A 26,408-nucleotide genomic window follows, 5' to 3' on the forward strand; every position below is an offset into this window, starting at 1 on the left:
AAAAATACTGAATGTTATATTTTTATACATATATATATATATAAAAGTTTATATAATATTATCCGTGAAATCATTTATTTTCTCTCCCTTTCTCTCTCTCTCTCTCTCTCTCTCTCTCTCTCTCTCTCTCTCTCTCTCTCTCTCTCTGACTATTTCTAGGAAAGACTTATATATTTTTTTAAGGTTTAATCTTATCTTTCATTGGAAGAGAGAGAGAGAGAGAGAGAGAGAGAGAGAGAGAGAGAGAGAGAGAGAGAGAGAGAGAGAGAGATAGTTATGTGTGTTATATTCAACTATAATATAATATAATGTAATGCAAGTGCTTCTCCTAACTAACTAACTATCTCTCACCACTAGAAAAGTGGTTTTATATACAGTATATAGACTGTATATATGTATTAAGTTAAGCACCAAAAAAATATATGTGAAATAGGATTAAAAAACAACAACAACTTCTTTTGATAAACAGCTCTCTCTCTCTCTCTCTCTCTCTCTCTCTCTCTCTCTCTCTCTCTGCTCACTCACTCACTCACTCACTCACCGATTAAAAAAAAGTCATAAATTATATCAAATAAGGTACTCACACATACCATATATACTGTATATATATTATATATAAGGAATTAATATTATATTATATTAAGTACTGTAGTGTTTATATCAGGTCTGGCTTTTCCAGAGAGAGAGAGAGAGAGAGAGAGAGAGAGAGAGAGAGAGAGAGAGAGAGAGAGAGAGAGAGAGAGACCATCAAAATGTCAAATATTTTTATTTTATTTTTTTTATTATTTGCGAGACATATATACACACCTCATACTAGAGATAAGTATTAGATAAAAATAAAAATATTATATATATATATATATATAGTATATATGATTTTTTTTTTTAAAACACATAAGGAGTCTATGATTGAGAGCTAGAATTCCTGAGTGACGGTTCACTCACTCATTCAGCTGAGAGAGAGAGAGAGAGTGAACTGTAAGTCCTATCCATCTATTTATCCTAACTATCACTTGCTCTCTCTCTCTCTCTCTCTCTCTCTCTCTCTCTCTCTCTCTCTCTAATGCATTACCCCATCTAAAAGTACAGTATATATATACTATATATATCTATATTGAAAGTCTACATATATTATCTCATATCTACATATCTATAGTATTATGTGTGTATGTGTTAGTTATTATTATTAGTCGTGTCAATCAAAAAATAACTTTATTTTATTTTTTTGAATTTTTTTTATATTGGTTGTTATATATATAATATGTATGTATAATAATTTACTATCTATATATTGCTGCTGATTTTATATACAATATATATATATATATACCATATATATATGTATTATTTTGAAACATGAATTTACAATTAGCTAACTTTTTTTTAACAAAAAAAAACTATATATATATATATATATACAGTACTGTATATATTCAGGTATAAGCCCTTTTGAGTAATATTATATAATACAGTATATATATATATAATATGCTTATTTGATTAGCAATTTTCATACCCAAAAAAAATCAATGTCAAGATTATATCATAAAAAATACAACAACAAAAAAATAAAATTATTTATTTTTTCTATTATGCAACAAAATTCCTTAAATTTAAATTTTTGTATTTTTTTTGGTTACTTTAAAAAATATATAATAAAATATCTAATCATTTGTTATCAACAAAAAAAATATATATATACAGGTGCACACACACACACGCACCTGTATGTACCTTAATTATAATGCTTATTATTATTATTAGTACAGTAACTAACCTAGCATAACATAACATAACGTTTTTTTAACAAAAATTATTATTATTATTATATATAACTTAATTATTAGCAAAACAACAAATACTAAATAATATTATTATAATAACAAACAAACAAACAAACAAAAATCACAATTTTTTTATACAATTAATATAACACAACAACAACAACAAAAAATAGTTAAACACATTATATTTAATGAGTTAAACACAACAGCAAACAATTTATTTATGTTTTTAATTTTAAAAAAATAATAATAAATGTTTAGTTAGTTTTTTTTTCAATACACAAAACCTTCAAAAAAATTTTTTTAGTTAATTTATTTAATTTATCGCTTCATTAAAGGCATGCATTCAACTATTTTTTAAACAAAAAAAATGTGAACAACATTTTGACTGATTGTTAATTATATATATATATATATATATATAGAGAGAGAGAGAGAGAGAGAAACTGTTTTTTAAATAAATAAATTAAAAGTCTATTAGTATGTGTGCTGTGTGTGTGTGTGTGTGTGTGTGTGTGTGTGTGTGTATGTATGTGTGTATCTATATGTATGTGTGTATCTATATGTATGTGTGTATCTATATGTATGTGTGTATCTATATGTATGTATGTGTGTGTGTGTGTATTAACCCTTTTCCTACTGTATTTTATTTATTTATTTTTTAATTTATTAATGAAAAGATCAATTTAAACCATAAAAACTAATAATAATAAATAATAATAATAATTAATCAACTTTTGTATAGTATATATATATATACAGTATATATATTGTGTAATAAATGTTAGGGAAATAACTAAACTAAACTAACTTATCATTGAATATTTGAAAAATAAATTATTATTATATATTTATATGTATATAAAGTTATATTCATTTATCTATATATTAATAATACTGTATATGATATAAATGTATAGCTGTTTTGACATCTCTCTCTCTCTCTCTCTCTCTCTCTCTCTCTCTCTCTCTCTCTTTATTAATAAATATATAATATATCGTGTTTTCAATTATCAGAAAAGCATTATTAATAACCATAATAATAATAATAATAATAATAATAATAATAATAAATGGCAGGGTCAATTGATGCCAATAATGTTATCGATTCATATTTATCATTTTAAATTATCAAAACAGGGTATACTGTATTGATATATATAAAGTTTATATTATATATATATATACATATATACAATATATACTCATTACTGTATATAACTAACTACTAAAGTTTTTCAATGGGGGTATAACTTATAATAAAATAGTTTAGTAATTTACTGATCAATTGATGCGATAACACACACACACACACACACACTCACTCACACACACACACACACACAATATATCTTGTTTTATATCAGTTATATATATATATATATATATATATATATATATATATATATATATATATATTATTACTTGTATTGTATGTGAATTTTAGTTTAAACAATTTTCACATTGCGATTGTGATGCGCTTATGTATGTGTCTATGTGTTTAACCATGTGTTTAGCCAATATAACTACTATTACTACTACTACTACTACTACTACTACCTGTAACTTACGAGAAGGTATGTAAAAATCATTTATATCATTTGATGGGGTTTTTTATAATAACAAAAAATATATATAATGGATTTATATGGGAGGGGTGGGGTATGTGTGTGTGAAAGGGGGTGTCTGAAACATTTTTTTATGTGAATATAAAAAATAAATAAAATTGTTGTTTGGTTTTTAATGAATTTGTCTCTCTCTATATATACTGGTATAATATAATATGTGTATATCATTGACACTTTAATAAGTAAAATAATAACAAAAAAAATTAAAAAAGGTATCTCTCTTTATCTACCCGTCCCTATCATGATTGTCATACCCTATAGGATAATGCCTTATATATATATATATATACAGTATTTGATATCAACATAGATATCATAATCAGACAAAACCATTGCTCCCTGTTTTTTGTGTTGTTGTTGTTGTTGTATAGTATAGTATATTAGTATATTAGATATGTGTGTTGTTATCTTATAAAATACATGACTAAAATAATATTAATAATAATAATAATAATATAAATTATAATAAGAGATCAATGCCTAAGAGAGGGAGAGAGAGAGAGAGAGAGAGAGAGAGAGAGATTATAGTCAAGACTAAACTTATTATATAATTCAGAAAATATAATACAAAAAAATACAAAAAAAAATCAATTTATATTATAATAAGTTATTTATATATATATATAAAATATTTTTGTTTTGCCGTGACTTACGAACTAATTATATACTATTATATATTGATATATATTAAAGAGTCTCTTACTCTCTCTCTCTCTCTCTCTCTCTCTCTCTCTATAAGTGAAAAAAAATATTATTAAATAAAAACCGCTTAATAATTACATAATAATAAATTGACTTTTACCTCTCATATATATATATATATATATATTATATATAATACTGTATACTATATATTTAAAACTAAATAACAACAACAAAAAATAATAAAATACAAAATAAATGGCAAGTAGTTTAATAATTATTAATTAAACTAAACTTTATAATAATTTATAATAATAATAAAAAACAAATCTCTATTTTTTTATTTATTTTGTTAGTACAGTAAATAATTTATATAATTTATATTTTTTACTTTAATTTATATACAGTATATTATACATATATTATACGTATATTTATATATATGAAAAAAGTAATTTTCATTAATTTTAATTTCACTAAAACAAAAATAATAATAATAAAGCACTCAATGGTTATTAAACTAAAATATAAGTATTAAAATAAAACAACTAAATATATTTTTTAAAATTTTATATCATATATACATTAGATATATATTTCAAAACTATTTATAATTTAATAGTAGTAGTAATAATAATTACAGTATATATATATATAATGATAATAATAATATAGTTTTAATTAATAAACTTATATATATATATATATATATATATATATATATATATGTGATATAATAAATAATTTTTTAATATGACGCGCTTGTCGTGTATAATATATTAAATATAAAATACTATTTATATTATATATATATATATACAGTATATATATAGTATATATATATATATAATTTATATATTAATAGTAGTAATAATACTTTAGCGAGACATCAGTCAGCCATCAGTTAACTAAAAAAATTTTTTTTGATTTATTTTTTGTTATTTTTGTTTTTTTGTGTTTTTATATGTGATGTGAAAGTTATTTTTTATAAGTTATATAAATTATTTAATACTTTATATATACATATATATATATATATCGTACTCTCATATCTATTAAAGTATTTTTAAACTTACTTTGAAGTTAATAAATATAAAAACTATATTAAATAAATTGAAGTTATTTTATTTTATTATATTTTTTTTTGTTTAAACAATTTTTTGTTGCTGTTATTTTCACTAATAACTATCATATAAATATAATACTAATAAATTTAAGGCAATTTGATATCATTGATGAAATTATCATAACTTGTATGATATATATATATATATATACTGTATATAATATTAATTTTATTTTCTGTCAATCAATATATATAATATTTAGCTAATAATATGCAGCAATAATAAAATAAAATTGTTTCAAACATTTTTATCATATATTATATATTATGTAATGTATAGGTTGTCCAACAAGTTTATCGGTTAAAACTATTTTTATTTAGTTACTTTTTATTATTTTATTTTTTCAATCAAATATATTTCAAGTATTTTTTTTAGTGTACATTTATATATGTTATCAAACAAAACAAAAATGTCTAACATTTTTGTTATATATTTATTTTGATATCAAACAACTAACCAAAAAAAAAAATAATCACAAAATAAACCATATATTTTGTGAACAAAATAATAGTAATAATAATAATAATAACAACAATTTATTTATTTTGTTTTGTCTGTTGTGAGTATAAACTATCACTTTTTTAGATCTCATTTTGTATGCAAAAAAAAAATAAATAAATAAAAAAATATATATAAACTTTTTGATACAAAAAAAAATATTTTTGTTATCAAAGTATAAAATTTAGTTTTATTTTATTTTTTTATAAATATTTTTGTTGTTGGATATTTCCCGTCAAAAAATTTTGATATTAAATGTATATATTTAGCGATATATATATATATGATATAAAACTTGTGTTTTTATCTGTTATTTTGTTGTAATTTTTTTTTATTATTATTATTATGTATATCAGACGCCAAATTTAAATTACATATCAAACCCTATGACATATTTTTTGCAACAAAAATAAAAAATATTTTACATATATATCAATATATATATATATTTAAATTATTATAACAATTTAAATACAAAAAAAATTTTTTTGGACAAAAATGTTTTTACCTAAATATAACTTATATATTGTATATATTGAAAATTATATATAAATATACTGTATATATATATATATTACCACAAATAATACATCCAGTTCCCAGTTATTTTCAGGGTTAAGGCACTTATTAAAGATATATATATATATATATATATGTTTGAAACAACACACATACATACACACACATACATACACACACACACACACATACACACACATACACACATATACACACACACATACACACATATACACACACATACACACACATACACGCACATACACGCACATACACATACACATACACATACACATACACATACACATACACATACACATACACATACACATACACATACACATACACATACACATACACATACACATACACATACACATACACATACACATACACATACACATACACATACACATACACATACACATACACATACACACACATACATACATACATACACATACATACACACACACACACACACACACACACACATACACACACACATAATACAATCACTTTCTATATAATTATATATTTTTAAATATCATAATACAATAATAATATCAATTAAATTTAAATTTGTTAATAACTAATAATTAAAATCTAATTTTTCTTGTTGTTGTTGTTGTTGACTAACAATCAAATTGTTTTTCATTAAATAATAATAAAAAAACTAGATTTAAATTTATACCGCATATTATCTATCTATTAAAAAAAATATTAGTCTAGTATTATAATACTATAACAATATATTATATTAAGTAATATTTTATTATTATTATTATTCCTTATATATATACTGTATATAATTTAAATATAATATTTCAAAAAAAAGTCATAACATATGATATGATATTAATACTAAATTAATGGCTATTTATTTTGTTTGCTATTTCCTACTCTCTCTCTCTCTCTCTCTCTCTCTCTCTCTCTCTCTCTCTCTCTCTCTCTCTCTAACTTACAGTAATCTTATGGAAAGTTTTATAAATTATAATGAATTGTTAGTCATGTCTGACAAATGAGAGACATGTCTTAAAGGATAAGAGAGAGAGAGAGAGAGAGAGAGAGAGAGAGAGAGAGAGAGAGAGAGAGAGAGAGAGAGAGAGAGAGAGAGAGAGAGGATAATCATCGCATTAATGGTTATTAAAATATTTCATTTTATTATTTTTTTATTATTTTTGCTTAAATCTCTTTTAAATTGAATTTTAAATACACATACAAACAAATCAAAAAAAAAATTTGTATTGAATTGAATGATAAAACCTCGACATAACTTATAATACTATATATACTTATAGTTAACCAGTTTTTTTCAATTTGTATGTAAAAAATTTATTTATTTGATATAAAAAAGGATTAACAGATAGTGAGTGAGTGAGTGAGTGAGTGATAGAGAGARAGAGAGAGAGAGAGAGAGAGAGAGAGAGAGAGAGAGAGAGAGAGAGAGAGATACCATACAGTGATAGTTGTCGTGAATATTAAGATTTTATTTTATTATTTGATATAAAAATCTTATACAAAAAATTTTTATTTAACATAAAACATAAAACATATAAAATAAATGATTGATATTTTATTTATTTATTTGATTATTTTTTATATAAATTATATTTAAATAAAATACAGTATATACTGAAAATTTATTGTTAATCCCTATATATATACCGTATATATACTAAATAAATAAGTTTTAATTATGATATATGATATATACAGTGTGTATATATAGGTATTTTTAAGGATAAAACTTTAAAATATATAATTTTAATTTTATTTTTTTTTTTGTGAAACCATTTATTTTCTACTTATCTTTTATCCATATATTTGTCAGCTTATGGATGTATTTAAAAAAAAAAAATATTTTAAGTGATATTATTATTGAATACTTTTTTTTTAAAAAAACACACCATTTGTTTGCATTTTTTAAAAGTGTGTTTTTTCGAGAGTCTAGTCATTAATTGTGGTATTTATTTATGAGGAGAGWGAGAGAGAGAGAGAGAGAGAGAGAGAGAGAGAGAGAGAGAGAGAGAGAAAATTGTTATTTTTTTTTGTAAAAAGTAAATCAATTTGTCTAACGATTAACTGGTGGTGTGTTTTCAACAATAAAAAAACAATTATATATTAATAATATATTTATTTTTTTTTGTTGACAATATATACGACAAATAGTTTTTCTAAAAATATTAATTTAGACTTAAATGATGTCAAAAAAATAAAAGTTTTTTTTAAATTAGCAAAAAAAAAGAGAAATCCATTAAATAAACAGTAGAGTAGTCGGTAGTCGTTATACTTTATAATATAACTTAAGGTATAAATTAATATATATTTACTGTATATACAGTATGTATATATATAGTGTGTATGAGAGGTCAGGTATGCAAAATGTGTTTCGTATGGTTTGTTTGCATATAATTTATTATGTATTATCCAAACTAAAAAAACTAATACTGTATTGTTCAGTGTATGTATGTATGTGTGTGTATGTGTGTGATTGTGTGTGTATATGTGTGATTGTGTGTGTATGTGTGTATGTATGTGTGTGTATGTGTGTGTATGTGTGTGTATGTGTGTGTATGTGTGTGTATGTGTATGTATGTGTGTGTATGTGTGTGTGTATGTGTGTGTGTATGTGTGTGTATGTGTGTGTGTGTGTGTGTGTGTGTGTGTGTGTGTGTGTGTGTGTGTGTGTGTGTGTGTGTGTGTGTGTATGCTTACAGTGCCTGAGTGCTAATCAGTGTTGAATCATTAAATTAATTATAGTTACGGACACACGCACATAGAGTATACACACACATGCCTACACAAGTACATACATACATACATACTGTAGCTCCTGTATGTTATTATTTTTTCTCAATTAAATACCTAATCAAAAGTGATCCACAGAAAAATAAATCTAATGTTTTTTTAAGAGAGAGATGAGCTCTCACTTGTAGATCAACTCTCTCTCTCTCTCTCTCTCTCACACACACACACACAGAGAGAGAGAGAGAGACTCACTCACTCATCCCTTTCACACACAGTTAGTCAATGACTGATAATTATTAGAGATATATAAGAGAATGAATGAAAGAGAGAGAGAGAGAGAGAGAGAGAGAGAGAGAGAGAGAGAGAGAGAGTACTTATAAAGTCGTGAGTTTGGGTACGTTTACCTTTTGCTCTCTCTCTCTCTCTCTCTCTCTCTCTCTCTCTCGTGACTAGCGATTGAGATTATGATGGGAGAGATGGGTCTAAAAGCATAACCTTTTTTTCAACAGTTAAACCCATTTAGTCTATAATTTTTGTTTTCTCTCATTGGATCTCATGATATATAACAGTATATATATATATATATATTTTTTTTAAAGGAAATATACAGTAATATAACATTTTTTTTTAAATTTAAAATTTTATGAAAGCACACAACAAACTAATTTCATATTATTATTATTATTATTATTATTGCTTATAATTTACCGGTAATATTACAAACATAAGTATTTTTTCAGTTATTTTATTTTATATATATACTGTATTTGTTATATTATTTTTGTTGTTGTATTTATATTATGAACCCAACAAAACACGTTAGAAAAAAAAATTCATTATACAATTCATTAGCACAGGTATGTATGTGTGTGTGTCTATCATTAAAAAAAACTACCTGTCCCCTACCTGGCTATATTTGAGCCATAGATTATAGCAGTATATTATATCATATTTTATTTTTTTGGTGGTAACAATATAAATTGGATTAATAATGATACTAATAATATACTTTATATACATATATATAGTATAAATTAATTACAGTATTATTATTATGAATTAAGTTTTAAATTATTTCATCACTTTTGTTTTGTAGTGAGAAATTATGAGTGGGTGAGTGTGTGTGTGTGTGTGAGTGTGTGTGTGTGTGTGTGTGTGTGTGTGTGTGAGTGAGAGAGAGATTAAAAAAACAATTTTTTTAAAACAAATTTATGACATTTTAATTATCAAAAAAAAAAATTATAATATTTTTTTTTAATATTTTCAATGTATAAACCAAACAAACAAAAATATATATTCAAAATATTTTTCAACAAAATTTATATTTTTTATTTTTTTAAAATAAAAAATTTCTATTAAAAAAGTACACGAAAATATTAATCAATTTTTTTAAATAATAAAAAATATATTTATTTTGATTAAATAAATATTACATTTTTTTTGTTGAATCAAAATTTTGATGATATGATACTAAATAATTATTTTTTTTAATAAAAAAAATATTAATAAATATCATTAAAACTTATTATTTATTTATTTATTTTTTTGCTGTTGAAAGACATTATATTTTATTTTTTTAATACAACAAAAAAATATTTATAAATATTTAATAATAATTTTTGTTTAACTTATTTAAATACTACTGAATATTAAAAAATAAATAAATATTTATATAAAAAAATAATAATAAATTCATTAAAACATAAAATCATTTAAATATCTAATATAAATCATTAAATACTTTAGATATTTTTAACTTTTATTTTTTTCATTATATAATACATGAGTTCATTAAAAAGCTATTGAATTAGAAAAACAAAAATATAAATAAAACAAAATACAAATATTTTTTATTTAAAAAAATGTTTTTATTTATTAGTATAATTATTTATAATGAAAACATTTCATTTAATAATAATAATAAAAATAGATTTATATTTTTTAATTTAAAAAAAACATTTTTTATAATATATTTACTATTATTATTATATACTTTAATAAACAATTTTATTTATAATTCAAACAAACAAACAAAATAAATATTATTATTATTATTTTAGACACTTAACAGAATAATTAAAACATTATATATATATATATATATATATATATATATATATATATATATATATTTAGTATGTTTTTTAATAGATATATCCAATTAAATAGTAATAATAATAATAATTTTATTGTTTTTTAATTATTATTATTATTATTAGTCAATTAATGGGACGACAGGCACACCTCCTTTTTTTATTTTAATGGGTTATTATTATTATTATTATTATTATTATTATTATTATTTAGTTATTTATTTTAGTTATAGATTGTAGTTATTGTTGTATTTTTCTTTGCACATTAAGTGTACTAAATCTCTATTAGTAAAGCGTACAAAAACACTGGAAATAAAAAAAACAATATATATAATAAAATAATAACAATTAATAATATTATTAAAAAAATTAATAATAAATAAGATATAAAAGTAAATGATATAATAATTAATTTTACGGTAAATGTATTTTATTTTTAATTTTTTTTTACTATAAATATATGACATCCCATATATATATATTGTATAAAAAATATATGACTTACAATACTTTTCAATACTAATACTACTAATAATAATATAATAATTACTACTATTACTACTACTACTACTACTACTACTACTACTACTACTACTAATAATAATAATAATAATAATAATAATATTGACCCCTAAACTCATTTGACCCACAAATAAAAATTAACTAAACAGTAGTTAACACTAAAAAAAATCACTAACTTATTAATTAATTAACTAACTAACTAACTAATTAAGTATTAACTAAACAAACAAATTCAACAAAAAAAAAATTTTTTTTAACTAACTATTTAAACAAACCAAACAAATTATATACTGTTTCTAACTAATAATACTAATAATTATCGGGTAATACTAATAATTAATTAATTAATTAATTAATAGGCCATACCTTTTGCCGATACGTTTATGACACACTTGACACAAGTCGACCTCATCGACCACCAGTTTGCTTAGCTGTTCCAATCGGATACGTTGTTTGTGAACCTGGAGACGTTTGGCCAGCAATAGATTGCGAAATATTTGGCCAGAATGTCGGGCCCGCAGCAAGTGATCGGTAGTCAAGTGTAGGAATTCTTCGACAGCTACTACGGGTATGTCGGGCGGTAACAGTTTGATTACCCGCAACGGATCTATTTTGGTCGAGTGTCGGGTCAACAGCTGGATGGCCGACTGGACATTGGCCTCGAGGTTAGTCAGGGCCGGGTTGATGGTAGTGGCCATCACCGTTGAGCCGGTGTCCAAATCTTTACCCGATTGTAGCCGCGGAGGTATCGATAGATACAGATCCAGTAGTGTTAGGAAAACCTATTTAAAAAAAACATATATAACGGGTATTATTATTATTATTAATATACAGTATATATATTGAAGGGCTTATGTAGTCAATACAACACATCAATAATAATTTAAAAAAAAATAAATAAATATTATAATAGTATTTCCTATTTTTTATTAAAAAAAAAAAATTTAAAATAATAATGACATAACATATACCTCCCGCCCAACAAAAAAAATTAAAATGAAAATAAATTACTAATAAAAATAAATAAATACTAATCAGGAAAAACATTGTAATAATAATAATAATAATAATAATAATAATAATAATAAACTGTTTTTTTAGTTGTTGTTGAAAATACTGTAGTAATTAATTACAAAACAAATACAATTTGTTTTTATAATTCAAGTCAAATACCTGAAACCCCCCCCCTCCATCATAGCCTACCTTCCCCTCCCATGGATGGCTATCAATCAATCATGATTTTTTTGGGGTGTATGTGTGTATGCCTACCCCTTACCCCCCGATAAATAGCTGTATATATAAAAATATATAGTAATATAAATATAATCAAAAAACATGTCTCTCGGAAATAATGTATAATTTTTTTGGGGGAAAAAAATTTCAATTTTTTTGATGGTTTTTCTAAATGTTTTTTTTTAAATAATAAATAAATATATTTAAGGAAAAAGCAACTTATAATTTAAGTGCAAACCTTTTTTTCCATCAATATATATATATATATATATATATATTGAATATATATAAAAACATTGAAATATTTTTCCGGTTTGAAACCCCGTAAAAAAATACTACTACTAATAATAATATCAATAAATTTTACATAAACTTTCAATAAAAACAAACAAACAAAAAAGTAATAGTAATATCTATACTAAATAAATAAATAACCAAAATATATATAACTATAAATTAGATATTACTAATAATAATAATAATAATAATAAATATATGTATATATATAATAATAATTTATATATTGTGGAAAATTTTAGATTTTATCTATACATTATATAATTTATGTACTCTCTATAAATTTAATATATATATATATGATACTAATAAATAAAAAATAATATTAAAGATACAGTTAATTATGTAATACAATAAATATATATATATATATATAATTTTTTGGCTGAAATTTACGGTAAATATTAAAATACGGTTTTTGAAAAATAATTTATTAATGAAATATACTGTATATACAGTATATGTGAAATAGTTTTTGAAAAAAAACAGTTTTATTTTCCATACACGCTATACAATAATTTCATAATTTATTTTATAAACTAAAAAAAATTATAATACATATCTATGAGAGAAAACAATAAATAATAATAATAATAATTAAACATTAAAAAAATTTTTGCATACATTTTCACATAACAACAAAAAACATTGAAAACTAGTAAATCACTGTTAAAAAAACTGTACCGGTTCATAATTGTTTATTATTATTATTATTATTATTACTGTATCGTTTTATAGTGTGTGTGTGTGTGTCTATAGTTATATATAAAAAAATACCTGATTTTTTACAGTATTATGTGTGTGTGTGTGTGTGTGTGGGGAAGGGTAGGGTAGGGGAGGCCCTATCTAAATGAATGAAAATAAACATTTTTAAATAGGCTTTAATGTGCCATAAATATTATGTGTGTGCGGTTATGTTGTCGAGGTTTTCCCATAATCTGTTATATAATAGTTGTATTTCCCTTATAAGTGAGTGAGTGTGTGTGTGTGTGTGTGTGTGTGTGAGAGAGAGAGAGAGAGAGAGTTCAGACAACTGTTCACGAAATCATTAAAAAAAAATAAAAAAATAAAATCACTTTATGTATACATATATACTGTATATAATATAAGCATATGTTTGGGAGTATTATATCTATGATATATATAATTGCAATCATATAATATACGGTCAAACAAAAAGTTAAACTAAACTTTAAAAATAAAAGTTTCAAATTCATTGCCAAATAATGAGTGCACACCTCATGAAACTATTAAAAAAATAAAAATAAATAAAAACAAGATTTATGATTGCAATCAATTTGTTTCGCAGTTTATTTTTTTTGTTGGTTATATACTGTATATATTTAACTATAAATATATATATATAAAAACTTATTTCCGCAATACTATACATCAACACAACGTTTAACTTAAATATATATATATATATAAAATAAATTTTTGCCAAAATATATAAATATATAAACATAACTGGATTTTTTAAAATTTAAAATATTTTTTTTCAATGGCATCACAAACATAGAGAGAGAGAGAGAGAGAGAGAGAGAGAGAGAGAGAGAGACTGACTGCACGCACATTACATTAATAGTTATACACTAAATGTAAAAAATAAATAAATAAATAAAATTTACAAAAATATTGTCATAAATTAAAATCAATTTAATAATAATAATAATAATAAATTTTTTGGGGGAAAATAAATAAACACAAAACCAAAACAAATAAAAATAACATTTTGAGAGAAAATATAATAATTTATTGATAAACTAAACAAAATTTTTGTTTTGTTTTAAATAAATTAAATGCAAAATATAAAAAAAAATTACACAAAACTTTTTTTTGTGAGTGAGTTAAGTGATTGAATGAATTAATGAATGAAAGAGAAAGAGAAAGAAAGAGAGAGAGAGAGAGAGAGAGAGAGAGAGAGAGAGAGAGAGAGAGAGAGTAAATGAGAGTTTAATATAAAAGTGCAAAACTTTATTCAACAAAATTATCATTTGTTTTAATACTTTATTTATGCAAATTATATGCCTCTAAACAGTGTATATATAAATATAATTTAACTTTAATGACATTCAGAGATAAATCGATGAATGAAGTAATTTGATTATAATTATTGAACAATTTTTTTTGACTAAAATAAAATGTTAAGTATTTTGTATATACAGTATACGGTATAGTATATACTTATTAGTGAAAAACAGTGATAATTTTTGTTGTTGTTGTTTATCCATATTATTATCAAATAAACTAAAAATAAAATAAACACTTTTACTGTATATATATATATATATATATAACTAACTAAATACAGTGTATATCGAAAACATCACTAATTATATGTAGAAAAATAATTTAATAATAACTTTATATATATACACTTTGTATATAAATAAAAAAATATTAAAATTTTTTTAATTACTTAATTAACTATTCAATAATTAAGTAATTTTTTAAAGTTTTTAATTTTAACATTTAATTATATGATAATCATAGGTATTGGGAAAAAAGGATGGGAAAAAAATAATTAAATAATTATCAATTGAATTGAAAATTTTTTAGTAATTTTTTTTATAGAGAGAGAGAAAGAGAGAGATAATAACTAATAAAAAGTTAAACAAAAAAAAAACATTAATAAATATAAATAACCAAAAAAATTGCTTACATTTTTATTTTCAGGCAAACCCTTGTCGTACTGGCGCTGACAGTACTGTTCCGCTCGGCGGGTGTCGTGCAGGACATGTACATAAATAACCAGCGCTTCCTTATGGTTGCCTATTTTGCCCATAACTACTGCCCGTTCCTCAAACAGGCCATCATTTAGCAAATACGTTGGCAATGTTTCCGTTGAATAATGATCGCTATCTTCAAGAAATTTCAATAGTTTACGCCGGAGTTCGCCCAACTCTCCCGGTTCTTCACCGGCGCCTACCATAGCTGCCGGTGTTGTTGAGGATATGGATGTACCGTCCGATGTCGATTCCATGGACTGCTTATCCATTAAATTATTTTTATAATCAGCTAACAATATGCGTACCCGTTCCCTATATTTGTGTATCAATGCATTATGAAACCCAGGGGTAGTATCCATCCACTGGAATATCAAATGTTCTAAATAGGGTACGAGTAGGTTGTCGTCGACTTTTTGCAAATATTGGACAACCTCTTGACGGGGCAGTAGTTCCATATCGACTACGGCATCGTCGGTAAATATTTTGATACCTTCCTCCGGGTATTGTTTGAGTACCCATTCGGAGTATTCGAATATCAGATCCAAATGTTCGGCCGTCAAATGTTGAAGATATTGAACGGTACGCTTGAAGCCGGCCAGCGGTGAGTCGGGTTTTTTCGATTGTTTAAACAGTAGATCCAATGCATTCCGATGAAGACCTTTGTTCTGGTAGAGTATAATCAGTTCGTTATATTTGTGATAACGTTTCAGCGCTTTTTCTACTTCCTCCAGATGACAATGATTGTCGGGTAGGCGTAGCAATGGTGCTACCAGTGCTTCGTTAGTCTGTAGATAACATTTCAATAGTGTTGTATCGATTATACTTTTCAACTGATATTTGGCTTTTAGCGATGGACTACCAGTGGTTTCACTACTACTACTACTAGTGTTGGTATTATCGTCGCCGACGCCGACAACAACAGTATTATAGTGGACACCGCTATTGGAATTGTTGGCCAAATTTCTGCGGACTTCCAATAGATAATCGATTAGACAGAACAAACCAGTTTCGAGATCAGTGCCCAACAGCTGAGGCGGTTTCGATGGATAATCCAATTTATTTCGATAGTCTTCGGGTAGCAAATCGGGAAACAGACCGATAACTTGTGGCGGATCTGTTTCCAACTTCAGGAACAAACTGAGTGCTTCTTTGAACTGTTTTTTACAAAACAAATCGAATGCATGCATATTCTTGATCCGTTGCATCATCTGTTCCTTATTGTTGACCGCCGATGACGGCGCCAATTGATTACTACCACTACCATTGTTGCTATCGGTCCACATATCGGCCACTTGTAGGGCCAGTTCAAAGTGATGTTCGCCCATCAGCTGAATAATTTGCTGTTCATGGGATGACTGGACCAAACAGAGTACATCCGAACCTGAGGCCAACAGTATATGACCCGATCGGTGAATACATTTGACCAACAATTTGATTCGGGATGATATTTTCCCCGATAGATCCATACGTTGTATCTGTAGTTTCGGTTCGATGGTTAACAGTTCGACAATATTGTTGGGCAGTATAGCCACCAGATACGGCTGATCGTTGACTAAACAGATAGGACTGTCCGACCACTGTAGGGGATAGTTAAGTATTGGCGAACCTTCCGAATTCATTATATAAGTTTTCTGGTCTCTGCCTAACGCTAAGCGATTGTTGTCCAACAATATTACTGATGGTTCAGGTTTTTCACCGGTCGGAAACAGTTCCTTATGTTCACCGTTGGATATCTTAATCAAACTATACTCGGATCGAAACCCGACACAAAGGGACTGACCGCCGGACCAGGCAATCGATTTGGGTATATCGGGAACCTTGAGATCGGCTGACAACTCGTGAAACTCTTGATTCTTCCAGTAGTATAGTTGCAAATGATATCTATTAACCGAACACATCCTGAGTGTACACTGGTTTTCGCCGGTTAGCGTACGCTGTCGTTGGACATCCAGTACAAACAGTGACGATCCTTTCGATTTGCTGACACAAGTCATCAACGGGAATGTCATCTGATCCAAGTTATGTACACTAATTACTGTATCCGATAGGCTGACCAGTATTCGTAGATCGGGTACGGCCTCGATTTGGACAATCGGTTTCTTAGCGAAAGCCTTGTTCGACCGTAACAAATGGATTTCCGGTTTGATCTCTTTGTTTTACAAACAAAACAAAATTACAAATTAGTTAATTGATCCCAAAAAAAAAATATCTTTCATTCAATCATTTCATTGATGATTGCTATGACTAACTAACCATTCAATGAGTTTCGCCGGATCTCAAACTTATACATCAATAGGTGTCCCTGTTTTGTACCGACAATAATATAGTCATCTATTTTTGTTGTTGAAGTAATGGTAGTCATCGTCATCGACATCATCCAGAGTGACAGTTAGATATTAATATAGAAATAGTTATATAAAGACCATCAGTATTATCATCCATCAGATGATTATTATAGACATACCGTAGGCACAGATACTTTCAATAGTAAGCGGCAGGTTCTTCATGATAGTCACATCCTTGTAGATGTCCAACATATTGTCGTCCAGTCAGTCAGTCAGTCAGTCAGATCCGCGGATCCGATTGAATGTATATATAATGTCTTAATATTTAGAGACCAACCAACCAAACAAACCGACGCGTCGGTGGTGTGCGGGAGGGGGGCGTCGGCGCCGGTAATGACGATGATATCTGAAACTTTTGATACTTATAATGTCTTCAGGTGTGTGTGTGGATGTGTTGGCCAGTGATGGCAATCAATCAATCAATAGATAGTGTCTTCAATAGTAAATCCATTCAATTGATTGTCGCAATCATTGAGTTGCTATCAAACAAACTGTTTGACTGTTTGTTTGTAAACATTGCATAAAATAAATAATAAAAAAAACTCCTATTAATTAATACATTCCCAAAACAATACTACTATTTACTATTATCGTAAATTTAGTACTTTTTCATCTATGTATCCAATATATCCCAATTGTATTGTAAAACACTGTTAAAATTTCTAAATTATTATATGGTAATATAAAGTACCAAACATGTCTATTAGAAATTGTACTGTAGTTACACTGTTTTTATTTTAATATTACAGTATTATTGCTTTATGCATGCATTCTATTGGCTGCTATGACAACAACAATCACAAACAATAACAACATTACAAATGTTTTGTTTATTATTAATGTTTTATTTTTTTAAAAATAATTACCGATTAATTGATTGATTGGCCACTGTATGCGGTCACTGACCAAACCGACAGTGTGTCCATTGATTTATAAATAATTAATTTCAAGACATTTGCAAAAAATGCATTATTTATGGCAAATATATTGCTATTGTCCGCGCGTTAGCGCACAACACGTGTTGTCCCGATGCGTGACAACGATCCCGATCGCTGGCCATTACCGCGGCGGACAATTGATGACCGTCGCTGGACAACAGTGGCGACTATTGGCCACATCGAATAATCCCCGAAAAGATGTGGTGGTCGACCCGCAAGTCAAGAAAATTAAGTCACATCTGATGATGAAAGCGACCAAATCGGCCGGCAATAGTCAAGACCCGGACGCGGCCACAGCTGCCGCCGATGGCCAACAACAACAACAACTCAAAGCAACCCTATTGTATAGCAACGAACGTAGCCGACACTATCGGCTATTGTTTTGCCTGAATATATTGCAATACGCTTTCTGGCTATATCTGGCCAATCAAGGACTCGTACTAATTGTTAAGCAACCGAAAACCAAATCGGCCGACGATTTCCAACAGGAACTCATGACTACCGGTACCGCCGGCCCGGACAGTGACCTCAACGAACGATTATTCGGTAAATGGCGTCTACTGTGGCGCGAAAACTCCACACAACTATCCGTATCCATGGGATTGTTTGCCGTCAGTCAACTGTTTGCTGCCGTACTCGTACTCTACGCTATGCGATCGGTACGCTATGTTATACTGGCACCGGGCGGCCAGTATGTCCGATTTACAACGTTTTCGGTAACCGGTGCCCAGAACAGGTATCGCCACTACGATGTTCCCGTTGGCGATATATCGACACAACAAACCCGCGACGTCGTGGCCAACAATATAATACCCGTGAAATTGAAGGGCCGTTTCGCTTATTTTCTAATCGATACGAAAAAAGGACGGTTTCATAGACCGCAACTGTTTGACCAAATTGTCGGTGTTTTTCGTATACTTAAGTAATTATTATTATTATTTTTTTTTTAGTAATTAGTGTTATTTTATATCAACAAAAAATAAATTAAATAATAAATTAAATAATTATAATAATTATAACAATAATTATCGTTAATTAATAAAAAAAATACTATAGATTTAAATCTAAATATTATTTATCAATTGTAATATCTATTGATATCTATATATATATATATTGTTGAATTAATTTTAAATTTAATATAATAACAAAAAATTAATATCAAATAAAGTTTTTTTATTGGTTTAAAACAAAAATTTTTAGTTAAAAAATTTATTATTATTTTCAGTGAAATTTCTAATAGTAATATCATATTTAGTGTGTTTATTGGAAATTTTTTTTCAAAACAATTAATTTGAACTCCACCCCCACCCCTGCTAAGTTTTTTACCCACTCACCCACCCCATCAACTATACTCCCCCTTTTCGACAATAAAATTTAGATAACCTTGCTTAACCCTGAACCTTTTTTTTAAAAAAAAATAAATTATTTTTTACAATACATAAGTGGCGCTACCAATGATTGGCAAAACAAAATATACATCAATTGATATACTATTGTATTTGTATTGTAGAGTTCAAGTAACAGTTAAAAGGGGGAAGTGAGGGAAGTTTCCCTTATGAAAATTCCTTCCCAATTTTTTTTCGCCCGGGAAATAAACATCAAGAAAAAAATAAATAATTTTATTTATTTTTTTCATGATATGTATAATGGATGGGGGGGGGGGAATATGCCTGGAACTTTATATGCCTGGAAATAAAACCATAATAGGAGGGAATTTATTTATTCAGTAAATGTGTCAGTAAATTGTATTACTTTAAAAAAAATTAAAATAATAATAAATTTATATAACAAACAAATACACTGTGTGTATGTATGGGGGAATATTTTCTGAAACTTTATGTCTGGGAATAAAACATGAATTGGAGGGAATTTATTTACTCAGTAGATGTGTCAGTAAATTATATTACTTTTTTATTAAAAAAAAAATAATAAATAATAAATTTATATAACAAACAAACACACTGTTAGGTTTAGTGTGTGGGGAATATGCCCTGGGAATAAAACCCTAAATAGGAGGGAATTTATTTACTCAGTAAATGTGTCAGTAAATTGTATTACTTTTAAAAAATAAATTTATATAACAAACAAACACACTGTTAGTGTTAGTGTGTGTGTAACCAATAGTTATTTATTTGGTAACCAATGGCAACTAATGTCGGATATATATATACTGTATATATAATATATTTTTTGTGTTTATATATTGAATATATGTATTAATCTATTCACTAATTGTTTGTATGTTTTTGTTTTGTGTATTAATGTTATTATAATATATAATATAATATATATTATATTAATAGTAATAATAACAGTCCTATTGGTGTGGAAACCATACAATCATATCAACAAATAATTGTTATATAAATTGTTTGCCATTTATTTGTTAGTGGTTTGAGAGGACAGTCGTGTTGTTGTGTATGAAATCTCATTGCCGCCGATGATATACAATGGCCGTCACATCGACCGATAGCGACCGTGAGTTTACTACCGACGACGATGAGGACGACGGCGACAACGATTCGTTGACCGATAGCGGCGCCGACGGCTGTGGCGGCGGAGGAGGTAGTGGTGCGGACAACGACTCGTTGGGCGGCAGCGGTGGCGACGATGAGGACTACGGCGGCGGCGACGACGATAACGACCTGACAAACTTGACATGGCTTCAGGACAATAATCTATTGCAGAATATACAGGTCGTGGCCAGTGGTGGTGGTGGCGGCCGATTACAAAACGGCAGCGGCGGCGGCGACCTTGAAGATAACGAGAACGTATCGCCGCCGCCACCGCCAACACTGGACGACGGCAGCGGTGATGGTGGTGGCCATCATCATCATCAGCAACAACAACAGCATAGCCATCGAAACAATAACATTACAAGTGTACCGCCGGTTACCTATAATCCCCAATTGCACCGCAACGCCAAACCTCCCTATTCGTTCAGTTCGCTAATATTTATGGCCATCGAGTCGTCGGCCAACAAAGCCCTGCCCGTCAAAGATATCTACCAATGGATTGTCGATCATTATCCGTACTATCAGACGGCATCATCCGGTTAGTAGTAGTGTTTGACCGCTTGGCTGGCTATCCACCCGTCCTCTAACTATTACTACCACCACTACTACTACTACCTAACCTCTAAATACTAACTAACCTTTAATTACTACCTAACCTCTAACTACTTCCTAACCTCTAACTACTACTACCTAACCTCTAACTACTACTACCTAACCTCTAACCGCCAATTTTCTAACCACTAGTAGTTTTCTGGACTTTTTTTTCCAATGTTTTATCTAATAGTTATAATTAATTTGGATATAATTTGTTTTTGTTTGTTATATAATGTTTTATATAATAATAATAATAATAATAATTTTTTTATTGTATTTATTAATTTATTTTTTTGTTTTGTTTTGTTTGTCTAATTGGTTGGCACCGTTAGGTTGGAAGAATACCGTACGACATAATCTAAGTCTTAACAAATGTTTTCGCAAACTCGACAAAGTCAGCGATGATTTAATACCGGTGCGTATCTATAGTATATATATGACTGTCCTCTACGATTCCCGAGTGTGTGTGTGTGTGTATGTCTATGTGTTTGTTGATTACAATTTATATGTGTGTCACTATGATTACGGTTAATTTGTTATCCCTTCCCCCCCTCACCTACCAACCTACCCCCTGGTGTATATTGTGTGTATGTATATACATATGGTTGCTAAGCTGTATGTGTGTGTGTATGTATATAAATACGGTGGTGTATTGCACCGTACGGTCAAGTTTGGTGACAACTCTCTCTCTCTCTCTCTCTCTCTCTCTCTCTCTCTTGAAAAATTTAAATAATATACAGTAGCTATAGAAACTTGTTTATGTTTTTTATTTAAAAAAAAACTATAACTAAATTAACGGTATATTAAAATACCTACCAGAGCTTAACTACTACTACTGTATGCATTATATTGCAAACTGTCAGCTGTCAGCTCTCTCTCTCTCTCTCTCTCTCTCTCTCTCTCTCTCTCTCTCTCTCTCTCTCTCTCTCTCTCTCTCTCTCTCTCTAATAGTTTCTATATATATATATATATAAATTTTTAACAAAAAAGTTTTACTAAATTATATTAAAAGCTCAAACATTATCATAGAGAGAGAGTCGGAAAATCTTTTTTTTTTGTGTTTTCATTCAATGATTTTATTAACTTTTTTGTTGGTTTTAATATTATTATATCCCATCCCTGTGTCACCACTACCTACCGGGTGCTAAACAACTTGTTTTTTTTAATTAATTATACATTTTCTATTTATATTTTACCTAAATTATAGATTATAGGAAAAGGTAGTCTCTGGTGTGTGGATCCCGATCTACGGCCTACACTGTTGCAGGCGGTCAGGCGTACGCCGGCCCATATCTATCCGTATATGTCGCTGGCAAAGACAGCCACCGGTACTTGTGTTGCCGGTAATACTATGGTATCGGCGCCCCGAATACAACTGTCCACTAATAACTCTTCCTCTCAGTAAGTGTTTAGTTTGTTTGTTTGAGATATCAATTAAACCCAATTACCGATTAATTACTTTATATTACCATAGGATCAATAAGAAGTTATCGCCGCCTGAACGCCACGTCCAGCAACAGCAGCAGCAATCGGTGGTCAATATATCGTCGGCTATTAATAATAATAATAATTTGTTACCATTTTTGTCCAAACGATTATTGATACCAATGAAAATCATTAAGAAAGGTATGTATTATATATATATATATATATATCTATATTGTATATTAAGATTATATATTTTTTTGTTGATTTATTTAATTATTATTATTATTATTATTTTATCAGAAAATATCTCAGAAGCTGATGCAGCCGTATCTATGCTGACCTTACAGTGCAATGTCGCCAACAATATCAACACAAACAATATCAATGTTACTCAAGAATCAAAGTAATTATTATTAGATTATTATTAATTAAAAATAATATGATTTTAATTGATTACTTACTACCTGTCCATCCATCCATCCAATCCCTATATAGTTGTGAGACAATACTACCCGATGCCTATGTTGACGACATCGATGCACCAGTAGTTACTGTAACAGTTAGTCCAAGCAATGATCATAATTACTATCAAAAAAATAGCATCACAAGCACCGGTAGTACAACATTATCGGCAGCAGCAGCAGCACTAGAACCGGGAGAGATACTGCCCGATCAGGTATACCATATAATACAAGTAAATAGTGATAGCAACCATACAACACTACCTACATCTACAACAACAACAACAATACAGCCAAAGATTATCAATACTAGTAGTAGTAGTAGTAGTAGTAGTAATACTAATAATAATAAAAATAAGAGAAAATCTACAAGAATTGTGTCAACAAAGAGGTTGTCGTCGTCGTCGTCGACGACGACAACTTCGAAGACAATCCAAGAGGACATTAACGATGAAGATTCAGCCGATGAAGGTATGAGAGGAGCGGAAGCCCTATTGAACTTAGCGTCGAGTAATAAACAACTACAACAACAACAACAACACGAGAGACCATTGATATTGAAAAAGTGTAAAAAAGATTAGAGATCTTCAACTACTTGTTCACTAAAAAAAAAGAAAAGTTTTTTTTTATATATAATTATTATTGATTTTATTGAAAAATAATATATTAATTATTATTATTACTATAAAAAATATACAAAAGTTTTTTTTTCTGGGTATATATATTATGTATAGAAACTATATTATAAATAGTTATATATATATATATATGGATTGATTGACTGACACTCATATATATATATGTTATCTCAATATACTGTGTATAATATATGAGAGATAGAGAGTCGGAGTATTGATTTTTTGTTTGAAATTTTGTTTTTTAATTAGTTTTTTTTAAAATTTAATTTTTTTTATTGATATGAAAAATATGGATTTTTTTTGCTGATGATGATAAAAAAAATGCTGATTTGTTATATATAGATACTAAAAATTTATAGATAATTATTATTATTATTATTAACTATTTGTTTTTTTTATTGAAAAGTTATACAAATATATTGATATATATATATATAAAGTAAGGATCGGGAGTCCAATGGATTAGACCTATTGATAATAACTATTGATAACTACTCTTAATATTATTAACGTTAATATCCATATATATATATGAGAAAAAAATACAGCAATAATTTGCATAAATAACTCATACATAGTAACACTCATTGATAGTTATATATATATTTAAAAAAAAAATTACAGTACAATACAATTGATGATTACATAGCAAAACACACATAATTTACTACTCATTGAATTTTAATTGATTTTTTTTATTATTACGAAAAAAAAATATTTAATATATATATATAATAAATATTTTATGCATAGAGTAGTTATTATTGACATTATTATTATTATTACTATTGAAAAAAATCTTAACAAACAAACAAACAAACAAAAAATTTAGATAACAATTATTAATAATTATTATTGTTATTATTATTATTAAATATATTATTATCATCATTATTGGGAGATAAAAACTATGCAAACATCATAACAATAATAATAATTATTAATAATAATAATAGAAAATAAAATATATATTTATATAGTTATATATATAAATTAATAGATAGATATATATACTAAATAAACAATTGTGAAAATCAATTGTTTGTTTCTATAATAATAATAATAAAAAAAAGTATAAATGTTTTATTAATATATTAATTAATTAATTAATTAAATTTTTTAAATTGTGAATCTCATTTGTATGTGTTTTTTAAAGTTATTGTTTTTATATTTAAAAAAAAAAACACAAACACCTCATAATATACTACTCTAAAACAAAAAACATGACATAACTTTTTTTTTTAAAAAAATTGTTGTTTGTGTCAGTCCTACCCTAACCTCCCGTTCCACTCAAATATAAAAATAATAATTATATATATTTTTTATTATTATAATTAATTAATTAATTAAATTTTTTTTGTCTCTAAATCATTTTAAAATGTTTTTATTATTATTATTATTATTATTAATGTTTGTTGTGCCAATTTAAAATAAAAATAACTATTAGACAGTTAACAAAAATAATTGTATTTTAACAAAAAAAAATATAATATTATTATTAATAATAATAATAATTGAAATATTTGTTAATTTAAAAACACATATTTATATATTAAAATTAAAATTGTTTATTGATTGATTTAAATATTAAAAAAATTATTATATGTTTATTATTATATTATATAATAGTTAGAGAGAGAGAGAGAGAGAGAGAGATCG

The 26,408-nt window shown here is 26.7% G+C and overlaps 3 protein-coding genes across 3 annotated transcripts; 2 read left to right on the forward strand and 1 right to left on the reverse strand.

Annotated features, from left to right (window-relative positions):
* Positions 1-11,235: 11,235 nt before the first annotated feature.
* LOC128954273 (vam6/Vps39-like protein) lies at positions 11,236-18,687 on the reverse strand. Its single transcript, XM_054299846.1, has 5 exons — positions 18,291-18,687; positions 18,080-18,157; positions 15,760-17,975; positions 11,931-12,346; positions 11,236-11,348 (listed from the first exon to the last, which is right to left on the reverse strand). The coding sequence occupies exons 1-5, from the start codon at positions 18,361-18,363 to the stop codon at positions 11,270-11,272; spliced, it is 2,862 nt and encodes a 953-aa protein (XP_054155821.1). The 5' UTR covers positions 18,364-18,687; the 3' UTR covers positions 11,236-11,269.
* A 337-nt stretch (positions 18,688-19,024) lies between these two features.
* On the forward strand, positions 19,025-20,035 carry LOC128954247 (transmembrane protein 223-like). The gene has a single exon (XM_054299823.1). It carries the CDS (start codon positions 19,136-19,138, stop codon positions 20,033-20,035), a length of 900 nt encoding a protein of 299 aa, XP_054155798.1. The 5' UTR covers positions 19,025-19,135.
* Positions 20,036-21,325: 1,290 nt separating this feature from the next.
* On the forward strand, positions 21,326-24,778 carry LOC128954237 (forkhead box protein N3-like). The gene is made up of 6 exons (XM_054299813.1): positions 21,326-22,166; positions 22,555-22,637; positions 23,430-23,623; positions 23,697-23,848; positions 23,951-24,053; positions 24,146-24,778. The coding sequence occupies exons 1-6, from the start codon at positions 21,563-21,565 to the stop codon at positions 24,690-24,692; spliced, it is 1,683 nt and encodes a 560-aa protein (XP_054155788.1). The 5' UTR covers positions 21,326-21,562; the 3' UTR covers positions 24,693-24,778.
* The last annotated feature ends 1,630 nt before the right edge of the window (positions 24,779-26,408 follow it).

Source organism: Oppia nitens, unplaced genomic scaffold (genome assembly GCF_028296485.1).
Source record: "Oppia nitens isolate AA-2021 unplaced genomic scaffold, nextdenovo-longstitch-racon4-pilon3 scaffold26_pilon_pilon_pilon, whole genome shotgun sequence".
Classification (NCBI taxonomy): domain Eukaryota; kingdom Metazoa; phylum Arthropoda; class Arachnida; order Sarcoptiformes; family Oppiidae; genus Oppia; species Oppia nitens.

Coding starts and splice junctions, on each gene's coding strand:
- LOC128954247 (XM_054299823.1), top strand. CDS start 19,136: ATGCATTATTTATGGCAAATATATTGCTATTGTCCGCGCGTTAGCGCA.
- LOC128954273 (XM_054299846.1), bottom strand. CDS start 18,363: ATGTTGGACATCTACAAGGATGTGACTATCATGAAGAACCTGCCGCTT. Junction 12,347..15,759: donor GTTTGCCTGAAAATAAAAAT/GTAAGCAATTTT, acceptor TTTTTTAAATAG/GTTTTCCTAACACTACTGGA. Junction 11,349..11,930: donor CATAAACGTATCGGCAAAAG/GTATGGCCTATT, acceptor TTTTATTTCCAG/TGTTTTTGTACGCTTTACTA.
- LOC128954237 (XM_054299813.1), top strand. CDS start 21,563: ATGGCCGTCACATCGACCGATAGCGACCGTGAGTTTACTACCGACGAC. Junction 22,167..22,554: donor CTATCAGACGGCATCATCCG/GTTAGTAGTAGT, acceptor TGGCACCGTTAG/GTTGGAAGAATACCGTACGA. Junction 22,638..23,429: donor TCAGCGATGATTTAATACCG/GTGCGTATCTAT, acceptor CCTAAATTATAG/ATTATAGGAAAAGGTAGTCT.